Source organism: Coregonus clupeaformis, chromosome 35, assembly GCF_020615455.1.
Source record: "Coregonus clupeaformis isolate EN_2021a chromosome 35, ASM2061545v1, whole genome shotgun sequence".
In the NCBI taxonomy this organism is placed as follows: domain Eukaryota; kingdom Metazoa; phylum Chordata; class Actinopteri; order Salmoniformes; family Salmonidae; genus Coregonus; species Coregonus clupeaformis.
The window spans coordinates 25,517,835-25,530,599 of NC_059226.1; the positions used below are offsets into that span (position 1 = coordinate 25,517,835).

The 12,765-nt window shown below is 40.5% G+C and overlaps 1 protein-coding gene across 1 annotated transcript in view; it reads left to right on the top strand.

Moving 5' to 3' along the window:
- Positions 1–12,765, top strand: part of LOC121550878 (carbonic anhydrase-related protein 10) — a 37,724-nt gene that overhangs the window by 18,047 nt on the left and 6,912 nt on the right. Inside the window, exon 3 of the mRNA XM_041863280.1 lies at positions 3,287–3,432. Coding sequence (XP_041719214.1) covers positions 3,287–3,432 — 146 coding nt within the window. The remainder of the gene's footprint in view (positions 1–3,286; positions 3,433–12,765) is intronic.

Below are 12,765 nucleotides of genomic sequence, written 5' to 3' on the forward strand. Positions count from 1 at the left end.
CCCCGCAAATATCTCCTCCCATGACCACCAATTGCCCACCTGTGACATGGCTACTCTCTCCGCCTGGGCACGCTGCTTGGTCCTCGTTTGGTGGGATCTTCTGTCACGTTCGTTCATAGACTGGTCGAACCAAGGCGCAGCGTGATATGCATACATGTTTATTTGAACCGAATAAACAACGACAAAACAACAAACGAAACGAAACGTGAAGTCCAAGGTACACAAACAACATACCTCACACGGAACAAGATCCCACAACCCACTAGTGCCAATAGGTTGCCTAAGTATGGTCCCCAATCAGAGACAACGAGCGACAGCTGCCTCTAATTGGGAACCACACCGGCCAACATATACATACTAGACTATAAACATAGATCTACACCACCTAGAAAATCACACCCTGACTCAAAAAATAAGAGTCCCCAGAGTCAGGGCGTGACACAATGACCCCAAGCATACTTCCAAAGTTGTGGCAAAATGGCTTAAGGACAACAAAGTCAAGGTATTGGAGTGGCCATCACAAAGCCCTGACCCCAATCCTATAGAACATTTGTGGGCAGAACTGAAAAAGCATGTGCGAGCAAGGAGGCCTACAAACCTGACTCAGTTACACCAGCTCGGTCAAGAGGAATGGGCCAAAATTCACCCAACTTATTGTGGGAAGCTTGTGGAAGGCTACACGAAACGTTTGACCCAAGTTAAACAATTTAAAGGCAATGCCACCAAATACTAATTGAGTGTATGTAAACTTCTGACCCACTGGGAATGTGATGAAAGAAATAAAAGCTGAAATAAATAATTCTCTCTACTATTATTCTGACATTTCACATTCTTAAAATAAAGCGGTGATCCTAAATGACCTAAGACAGTGAATTCTTACTAGGATTAAATGTCAGGAATTGTGAAAAACTGAGTTTAAATGTATTTGGCTAAGGTGTATGTAAACTTCTGACTTCAACTGTATATGTCACATTACCTAATTTTTTGCAAAAGTAACAATTGTTGCCAAAATACTGCCTTCGAAACTATCAAACTATGCCCTGGATCAGTTCGTTAAAACAATTATAGTTTAGTTAAAAATGCCAAGGCTTCATTTTGTGATCATTTTACTAAACGTGTTTTTTTGTTAACACTATATTGAACCCACTACACATGCAGCTACAACTGGTAAACAATGTGGTGGCTCAGAAAGCAGGAAGATATGCAACATGAGCTTTGTTGACATTCAGAAATTCCAACGTCATTCCAGATCCTCATCTACTGTATTTCATTATCATGCATTAAGAGTAGTTTGGCCAAGATCAACATGTAATGTGGGTCACTGATCAGTTTAGGGTGGCAAATCCATTGCTTATTTGCTAGATTCTTTATTCAGATTTTTTTTAGATTTAGCTACTTAGCTGATTCACAAGCATTCTCTAGCTGATTCACTAGCTGATTCATTAGCTGACTCTTAATTCTGAAATTGACTCCTAGTCGTGATTTCATCTTCTTGTAGAAATCTACAAGGGGTTGTGGCACGGATCTGATACTCCTTAACCACCATTGGGCTTTGCCCAGAAGGCATGCCCCTTGCCCATGAATTAAGAGCAATGAAAAAGTACTGTTGTCCCAGGAGTCTCCGTCCGGCATTCCAGATGAGTATCAGCCTCTAATCCCTGTGCTAAGGGAGAGAGCGTAATATTCCTGAACCCTCATCTGTTTCACAGCTGGGCGACCCGCTCCACTCCCAAGCCGGCCCACGTGATGTAATCACGGCTGGGTGACGTCATGCGTGTCAGAAAGGGGTTGTGATTTCACTCTTGAGGTCAGGCCTGCCACATCTGTCACAGCTGCCCTGCTCCTGTGCCACTGCCAGGCTCTGAGCCCTACTAAGAGGAGAGGAGGGGTTCTCCCAGTCCCTTATGTCATGTGCAAGTAACGAGGGAGGGTTAACTAAGATTATTTCAGCTGATCTTATATCAGTTTCTGGAAGCATTTAAACTGGGTCTGATCTAGAGGGATTCTATCTAAATCCATTGTAGGATCTACATACTTATTTTCCACCATAATTTGCTAATAAATTCATTAAAAATCCTACAATCTGATTTTCTGGATTTTTTCTTCTCTATTTGTCTGTCATAGTTGACGTGTACCTATGATGAAAATTACAGGCCTCGCTCATCTTTTTAAGTGGGAGAACTTACACAATTGGTGGCTGACTAAATACTTTTTTTCCCCAATGTACATACACACACATACACACACATATATATATATACAGTGGGGAGAACAAGTATTTGATACACTGCCGATTTTGCAGGTTTTCCTACTTACAAAGCGTGTAGAGGTCTGTAATTTTTATCTTTTTATCTTTATATTTTATAAAAATCTAGAAAATCACATTGTATGATTTTTAAGTAATTCATTTGCATTTTATTGCATGACATAAGTATTTGATACATCAGAAAAGCAGAACTTAATATTTGGTACAGAAACCTTTGTTTGCAGTTACAGAGATCATACATTTCCTGTAGGTCTTGACCAGGTTTGCACACACTGCAGCAGGGATTTTGGCCCACTCCTCCATACAGACCTTCTCCAGATCCTTCAGGTTTCGGGGCTGTCGCTGGGCAATACGAACTTTCAGCTCCCTCCAAAGATTTTCTATTGGGTTCAGGTCTGGAGACTGGCTAGGCCAGTGATCAATTGATGATCAATTAGCCTTTTAAAATGATAAACTTGGATTAGCAAACACAACGTGCCATTGGAACACAGGACTGATGGTTGCTGATAATGGGCCTCTGTACGCCTACGTAGATATTCCATTAAGCAACAGCCGCTTCCAGCTACAATAGCCATTTACAACATTAACAATGTCTACACTGTATTTCTGATCAATTTTATGTTATTTTAATGGACAAAAAAATTGCTTTTCTTTCGAAAACAAGGACATTTCTAAGTGAACCCAAACTTTTGAACGGTAGTGTACATAATCAACTTTGGCATCACTCACGTGCCCTTCTCTCAAAATAGCTCTTCCTAGTACTGTACAATCATAATATGGAATTTTGTGCTGATGGCATACTCCATACTCTAACTGCTGCTGTTTCAGATACAGTAAGGCAAGGACTTTAAAGGGATATCTTTACTTCGTTTCCTCACTCAGTGTTTCCTCCTCAGTGTTTCCTGGCAAAGTTTTTGTAGTCTAAGCGCTGTTTAAGAACTTACTCATCTCACACATCAACGTGATATTAGACATCCACATGATAAAGGATATTAAACTCACTGTGCTTGTTGTCCACAGTACCATCCTTCTGGGGGCTAGTGAATTCCGCCTGGAACCTGTGTGCCATGGGAAAGAGGCAGTCGCCGGTCAACGTCGAGACCAGTCACATGATCTTTGACCCCTTCCTCACCCCTCTACGTCTGAACACAGGCGGACGCAGCAAGGTAAGAAGATTGTGGAAAGCCTGATCTTGAACTCACAGATGACTTTTGAGCTTGTAGATCTGAAGGTCATTAGGTCTTAAACTTCAAGAAACATTGATAATGTAACCTATTATTGGATTCCAGTTGTGTGTGTTCATATTATATTTATAATGCGCAATGGGGAGTAATGAGGACTAGTATGCTCAGCCATCATCTAAACGAGGTGTAGGTGGGACAAATTCTGTTTACAGAATCAAAATTAATAGATTTATAGTATGAAGTAACATCAAATTAAAAAATCTTCTCTCCGAATTCTTTAGACTACACCGACAGGGTGACATTTCTAAACGCCACTAGCAACACCCCCGCTATCTGGCCCCATGGCTCTCCTTTAGTTTTACATCATGCTCTGCTTTCACAGTTGCCTTCTGAACCTCTCCCATCCCGATCCCATCCTCAAATGACCCATATAGCAGATAGTATTTATTGTAGGATTTCACTAACATTATCAAAGGGTGTTGGCAGGATGCCCCAAGCTCAAGCTGCAAGCTGGGGACAAGGGGCATGACCATCGTTCACCACAGGGCATAAAGTCCACTAGGCAATAGGGGAAATCACTAATCATGTAAAATGAGAATGACAACAGAATTACACCCAGTACTGTACTTCAAATGGGTACAATTTAAGTATTACTGAGCCTATTTGATTAAATGAAATTGTATTGATGTATCTTTTGGTTCTTTGCAGTGTTGTGTAAGAATTCAAATTGACTTACTGTAAGGTGGCCATTTTTCAGAGGACAAAAACCTTCAATTAAGATCCCGCCCCCCCCCCACACACACACACACACACACACACACACACACACACACACAACCCCCCCCCCCATCCCCCAAGATTTGGTTTCCATGAATAGTATGCTCATTTTGTTTGAATCAGAAAAAGACCACAAGGAGCCAGGGAGGATTGGCAAAGAACAGTACATGTAGGAGAGGGTTAAATTATATTTGTAAGTCTTGTTTTATGATTAATTCCAGTGTGCATCTGCTGAGCGAGAACGCAGAGAGCTGGGCCATCTGTGCTGGCGTGTGTCTGTTGGAGGACTGTGGGAAAGGGGACAAAAGTTAGCCAGGATGTTTTTACGTTTGCCACAGCTCGTCTACTCGATACTCCCAGATATATGTTCATCAACAGATGGACATGTTTACTCTCCCAGTTAACTGCCTATTTTCTTGCAGCTATTTATTGAGATGTATACAGTATTTTATTTTTTAATATCGTCATGTGCCATTCACACACAGTACAGCACTACACACAAACGAACTCAGCTCACACACAAGTATAATACATGTTATTCCTGACTAACATTGAGCTTTGATTTACAGCTTGATGAAAGGCTGTTGCTTGGTGGTTGTGTACATTTATTTCCGTGTTGTTATTAAGCACTTGGGATGTTAGACCTTGTGGAGCAGTCTTAATTTAGCACAGAAACCTCTGTTGTCCTTCAGATGGAGAGAGATGCTCAGGTGAAGGGGATGCTGACATTCTGAAGAAACTTTTTTTGTAAAGACATTTAACTGTTAGAGAAAGTGTTAAATAGACTTGTTATGGTCAAAGATCAAACGATAAGATGCAGTTGCTGCACTCCAAAAACTGCACTATTACGGAAGTGTATTTGTTCACTTCACTTGAATATTAGGGAAATATTTTCAACTTGTATGCTCAGGCAGCGACTGAACAGCAATTTGCATTTTACATACTTGATAAAGACAATTAATCCTAAGAAGTGATTTAGTGTGGCAATCTTTGTCATGAAAAAAGACAACATGAAACTGTGGTGATAAGCCTTTGCATGATAAATGGTTCTGTTTACAGCGACTTTGAATTTACTTCAACGTGTTGACATTTAGTAATAATTTGGATGCTGCGACAGTCAATAGCAGGACATTAGTCATTTCCTATCTCACTTGCTCCCATGATGCCCACAAACCATACTCACTCGCACACACTGACACACTGTCACCCAATTCAATCATTAACTTACCCTAGTAAACCACAAACAGTTGCTCATAGAAAACATTTAGTAGGCAACAAGTTGGCATTTTCGAAAGCACCAATGTGGAAAACTGTCAGTCGGGAAATGTCGGTCCTTTGAAAATATTGGTGCAATTATACAGTATAACCTATTTCATGTATTGTAATTTAGGGAAAGAATATCCTTATTATTTTAGGTTTATCCAGAAAATGGACAGCCTGCTATTACCAAGAGACAAGTTAGAGATAAGATAAAAGTTCCCTTAGTTCCTTTCGAAGGTTGAAGGACTTCGATGTCCTCGGTCTGTCACAGCTTTCACTTATGTTAAAATCCCAAACATCCTCAAGGAAGGGAGGGAGTACAAAGTGGTTTAGAAATGTCAGAGACTGAAGGAGAAGTAAGGTGGGTGAGGTGAGTGTCGGGTCAAATAACCGGAGGATTCATCATTCTGACAGGCTTCACATAGGGTGTCACCACTTAAAGACATGCGCCAGAACTTTGGCGACTCATTCCTACATTGCGGTGCCTTTTGGACCTCATAATTTGTATTAATTTTTATTTTATTCTATCAGTTTGACTTTCAGAAAAGTGTGCATTTTCCAACCTGTTAAGTGTATAATCCTAACAGGTTGGAACCTAACAGGGTGGAAATTTGGAGCCTAAATTAGCCATAGCTATGTGAGTGAGCAAGATTGAGTTAGCATAAGGAGATTAAGGGTCCCACTGTTCAGTAAGAATAGGAGAAAGGCAAGTTTCATTCCATCAGCCATCGGGCTGCTGAACATTGGGACATAGGACAGATGCAGGCCCAAAACACAGCCGATCAGTAGGCCGCAGAGACTTTGAATATGTGAAAATGTAAATGTGTGACTTGTGTACTAACTTTCCAGTTTTCAGTACTGCATGTAATATATTGTGTTTGTGTATTTGTATTCTGGCGTCACAGAATGAATTTCCATGTAAATGTACAATAAAGTATATCGTATCGTAATGGTGAACACTTGAACATAATTAAATAAAATTATAATAAATACAATAATCATGGAAAAACGTTATTGAGAGAGAATTTAAAAGAATGAAAAAAATTAGCAATGAAGTGGTCCACGTATCTGCACATGTGACGTAGTACACAATTTTCGGGGACCACTTTTGGCTTGTGAGCACTACTTTCAGAACTACTGGCTGAAAAGTATATAAAAGTACTGAGAATCCCTTTAACAAAGATATTTAGGGGTTGTCTGAGGTCCACACAACATTCAAACAGACACAATGAACAGGGAATTTAGAATACACATTTTATTGGCAGAGATGTTTTAGCATATTTTGTCTTTCATGTTGCAAAATGATGGTTAACCAGCCAAAGGGGGAGCTACTGGTGCGCTTTTCGTGCACGATTTTGTGAGGATTTCCGTGTACCTATTTTGCGTGTTGTAACCTTACTGTGTTGGCGGAACAAGTAACATGCCTTCCGTTGCTTTGCCACCCCAAATGCATTGAACTGCCAGGAACAGGCAGTGTTTCTGTCAACGTGTGTTTACTGGAGATTCTCTCTGCTGCTCGTGTTTAGCCCAGACAAAATTCTCTCCATTATTCTACTATTGTGGATCTCATGCTGAGTGTCTGTGAAGTTCAATAAAATCCCAACTTTGAGAACGTGCCTCGCTGGATAGAATGAGTTTCTCGACAGAGAGGAGCTCACTTCAGAGTGTAAAGGCCACAGTTAGAGGGCGGCACAGTTAGAGGGCGGCAGGTAGCCTAGCGGTTAAGAGCGTTGGGCCAGTAACCGAAAGGTCACTGGTTAGAATCCCCGAGCCGACTAGGTGAAAAATATGTTGATGTGCCCTTGAGCAAGGCACTTACCCCTAATTGCTCCTGTAAGTTGCTCTGGATAAGAGCTAAATGGCGTAAATGTAAAATGTGTGTTTTTCAGGCAGGGACATTAGAGGGCCTCCAGGGACCTAAGAGAAAACTGATGGGGGATTTAATAATCTAATCAAAGCTAGTCTAACTTCTCTTCTCAAAACATGGTGGAAAACCAAAACGACCTCCCGTTCTCACTGTTTTGAGGGCATTCACTGCAATTTCCTTTTGATTGATATAATAAATGGGAGAGTCTTGCGTTCTGCATGAAAGTGAGGTATGACATGTACAGTGCCATCAGAAAGAATTCACACCCCTTGACCTTTTCCACATTTTGTTGTGTTACAGCCTGAATTTAAAATGGTTTAAATTTAGATTATTTTGTCACTGGCTGATATAACGTCTTTTGATACAGGATTTGTTAATGTCTTTAAACTCATGAGCTGTATGTGGGAGAGAGGGCAAGGACACACCAGGTGTTATTGATGTCACTGGTGGGTGACAGAAGCTCGGTGTGCCAAGATAGATTGGGGGCCACTGGTGCTAATCTTAGGAGGAGTACGTGATGGAATGGCCTGGCTAGGGAGCCACACGATACTATGTAGGGGGATCCTATTGTAGGAGATGAGTGACACTCAATAATGGTTGGCAACTGTTGGATAGAAGTAGCTCGGAAAGCATTATATAAACTGAGAGATTTGTCTATGTAAGTCATTCGGATGACAAGAGGCTACGCCCGTACCGCTTGTCATATGAATCCAGTACTGTAACCATTAAATAACTCTGAATCAACTCTCCATCTAAGAGTTTGACTACTCTCTTGCATCCTGAACTTCTCGATACCAGAAAACTCATCATAACACTGGCCTACACACAATACCCCATAATGTCAAAGTGGAATAATGTTTTTAGACATTTTTACAAATTCATTAAAAATGAAACGCTGAAATGTCTTGAGTCAATAAGTATTCAAACCCTTTGTTATGGCTAAGTTCAGGAGTAAAAATTGGCTTAACAAGTCACATAATAAGTTGCATGGACTCATTCTATTGCAATAATAGTGTTTAACTTTATTTTTGAATGACTACTAAATCGCTGTACCCCACACATACAATTATCTGTAAGATCCCTCAGTCGAGCAGTGAATTTCAAACACAGATTCAACCACAAAGTCCAGTGAAGTTTTCCAATGCCTCGCAAAGAAGGGCACCTATTGGTAAAAAAAATTTAAAAGCAGCCATTGAATATCCCTTTGAGCATGGTGAAGTTATTAATTACACTTTGGATGGTGTATCAATACACCCAGTCTCTATAAAGATACTGGTGTCCTTCCTAAGTCAGTTGCCAGAGAGGAAGGAAACCGCTCAGGGATTTCACCATGAGGCCAATGGTGACTTTAAAACATTTACAGAGTTTAATGGCTGTGATAGGAGAAAACTGAGGATGGATCAACAACATTTTAATTACTCCACATTACTAACCTAATTGACAGAGTGAAAAGAAGGAAACCTGTACAGAATAAAAAATATTCCAAAACATGCATCCTGTTTGCAACAAGGCCCTAAAGTAATACGGCAAAAAATATAGCAAAGCAATTTTTTGTCCTGAATACAAAGTGTTATGTTTGGGGCAAATCCAATTCAAGATATTACAGATACCATTCTCCATATATTTTCAAGCATAGTGATGGGTGCATCATGTTATGGGTATGCTTGTAATCGTTAAGGACTGGGGAGTTTTTCAGGATAAAAAATGAACGGAATGGAGCTAAGCACAGGCAAAATCCTAGAGGAAAACCTGCTTCAGTCTGCTTTCCACCAGACACTGGGTGATGAATTCACCTTTCAGCAGGACAATAACCTAAAACACAAGGCCAAATCTACACTGGAGTTGCTTACCAAGAAGACAGTGAATGTTGGCCTAGTTAAAGTTGACTTAAATTGGCTTGAAAATATATGGCAAGACTTGAAAATGGCTGTCTAGCAATGACCAACAGCCAATTTGACAGAGCTTGAAGAATTTTGAAAAGAATAATGGGCAAATGTTGCACAATCCAGGTGTGGAAAGCTCTTAGAGACTCTTAGAGACTACTGGTTACAGTACTTAGAGACCATGGTGCTTGCCTACGGAGCTGTGAGGGGAACGGCACCTCCGTACCTTCAGGCTCTGATCAGTCCCTACACCCAAACGAGGGCATTGCGTTCATCCACCTCTGGCCTGCTGGCTCCCCTACCTCTGCGGAAGCATAGTTCCCGCTCAGCCCAGTCAAAACTGTTCGCTGCTCTGGCACCCCAATGGTGGAACAAGCTCCCTCACGACGCCAGGACAGCGGAGTCACTCACCACCTTCCGGAGACATTTGAAACCCCACCTCTTTAAGGAATACCTGGGATAGGATAAAGTAATCCTTCTACCCCCCCTTACCCCAACCCACCCCCCCCCCAAAAAAAACAAAAAAAAACATTGTAAAGTGGTTAACCCACTGGCTATAAGGTGAATGCACCTATTTGTAAGTCGCTCTGTACTCCTGAGTGGCGCAGTGGTCTAAGGCACTGCATCGCAGTGCTAACTGTGCCACTAGAGATCCTGGTTTGAATCCAGGCTCTGTCGCCGCCAGCCGCGACCGGGAGACTCATGGGCGGCGCACAATTGGCCCAGCGTCGTCCAGGGTAGGGGAGGGAATGGCCGGCAGGAATGTAGCTCAGTTGATTGAGCATGGCGTTTGCAACGCCAGGGTTGTGGGTTCGATTCCCACGGGGGGCCAGTATAAAAAAAAATATGTATTCACTAACTGTAAGTCGCTCTGGATAAGAGCGTCTGCTAAATGACTAAAATGTAATGTAAATGATAAGAGCGTCTGCTAAATGACGTAAATATAAATGTAAATGTTACCCAGAAAGACTCACAGCTGTAATTGATGCCATAGGTGATTCTAACATGTATTGACTCAGGGGGTTGAACACTTATCTAATCAAGACCAATTTGTGTTTTATTTTTTATTACTTTTTTAGAAATGTTTGGATTTGGATTGACATTCGAGTATTTTGTGTAGAGTATTTTGTGTAGATCATTTGAATCCCACTTAGTAACACAACAAAATGTGGAAAAAGTCCAGGGGTGTGAATACTTTCTAAAGGCACTGTAGAACCTATCTCTCAAGCCTGAGGGACAGTTCACTGTACAGCAGAGGGGAAAGGCTTAACCTAACCTGATACAAAACAAATGTCTAATTATAATCAAATGTCCCCAAAATGTAAGCCCCCAATATTTGGACTCAATTCACTGAAGCAGAACAGCAATTAGTCCCAAGCCTTTTCAACTCAATGAAGCGTGGGGGGATTTTTGCCCCTGTAGCCATGTTTAATCTATCACTCATGGTAAGCAGCTTTTATGCTCTGTTTGGGAATGCTTAAAGCGGGCAGCAAAATCGGTAAATCCCTCAACAGGAGTGTTATTGTGTCAACTCCTCCTCTAGCATGACTTTAAGTACAAATGCATTGCATTCAAGGTAGCTAGAGCATTGTGTGTTGTCATAATCAATGATCATTGTGAATCTGAATGGAATTGAGGTTCATCTGCAAAATTTCAGCCTGTTTGGTAGGCCTAGTCTGTGGTGTCAATGAGACAGCACAGAATGGAGAGCATTTGAAAAACAGTTTGTGGTAGAATATCCAATTGAATGTCCATGCTACTGTTAATAAATTGAAGTTATGTTAAGAGATTTGATTTGGTTTGATTGAGTGACCATGTGACCATGCCCGGCCAGTATAAAAGCACTGATTTAGAGTGTAGTCGGTCGCTACACAAGATGAATTCAAGAACTGAAAAACTTCAAACATCTGCCGTTATAAAAAAAATCATAACCCTGTGAACTAAATATGACCTAAAACCTGTCTGCAACTATTTTAATATATATATTCTGTACATTGAATGCACTGTTAAGTGGGTACTCTAAATGTTCTTATTATATATTTTTCTATCAGACTTTAATGCACCACTGTTATCTGAAGGATTTTGAAGGCTGTTCAGTGAACAGTAGGTGGATTTAGAGAAAACATATTCATATGACAAAGGGATAAGAGCGTCTGCTAAATGACAAAATAAAAATAAAATAGGGCCTCATCACATTTGTTTGCTTACTAGCCAGTAGAGATAATAGAATCCCCAAAACAGAGCCTACAACAAAGTATTGGCCCTAGTTCCAGCTCAGTTCCAGCTCAGTGCCTGCGGAGTGCTTCTTTTGCCTGGTAATTAGAATAGGTGTCAGTGGAAGATTTGGTCTAATACATAACAGTGTTGAGGAATTGAATTAACTTTCAGCTCTCACCATTTTGCTAATTTGATTACATGCATTATGCACTAAGTAGAAAGAGTAGAAAGGGCCCCTGTTTAAAGGGCTATTAAAAAACATGTGTCAGGTGAAATATATTGCTTTTCCTACCTCATTTAATCATCTGCAGTATTTTTTGTATAAATGAACTAAGTGGATCACCCTATGATAAATGACTCCATCATGATCTACATGGGCATAACACTGAAGTCTCTCCCTTCCTTTTTCCTCCTTAACTCCCTCTCATTTCATTATAAGTATTGATGTTATCCGAGTTTTATATGAAAGAATGTAACAAAGCTTTGAAAGTCTTCCTTTACCTGTTGGGCATTTCGATGTGTCACTTCAAACAATGTGAGAGTTGGTTTCTCAGTTAGTTTATTATTAATTTCACCTGCTTCCTTAATGAAATTAGATTTGGAAGACGATTTTCTCATTTTTTTATTTTAATCCACCTTTACTGCAGGCCTACAGCCGATGCCAAATGATTATTCTGTGATTATGAGCCTGAGGAATATTATAATAATTTTACATTGCAGTAATGGGAAACTGCAATTGGAGCGTACGTTTTTTTTTCTCCCTACCCATAATGGAAATGTACAACTGCCAGGTCGCAGTTGTAAATGAGAACTTGTTCTCAACTGGCTTACCTGGTTAAATAAAGGTGAAATAAAAAAATAAAAAATAAAAAATGATAAAGAATTACACTGAACAAAAATATAAACACAACATGTAAAGTGTTGGTCCCATGTTTCATGAGCTGAAATTTTGTGCACACATTTGTTTACATCCCTGTTAGTGAGCATTTCTCCTTTGCCAAGATAATCCATCCACCTGACAGGTGTGAAATATCAAGAAGCTGATAAAACAGCATGATCATTACACAGGTGCACCTTGAGCTGGGGAAAATAAAAGGCCACAAAAAAAAAATGTTTTGTCACACATCACAATGCCACAGATGTCTCAAGTTTTGAGGAAGCGTGCAATTGGCATGCTGACTGCAGGAATGTCCACCAGAGCTGTTGCCAGAGAATGTAATGTACATTTTCTACCATCAGCCGCCTCCAACGTCGTTTTAGAGAATTTGGCAGTACATCCAACCGGCCTCACAATCGCAGACCACGTGTAAC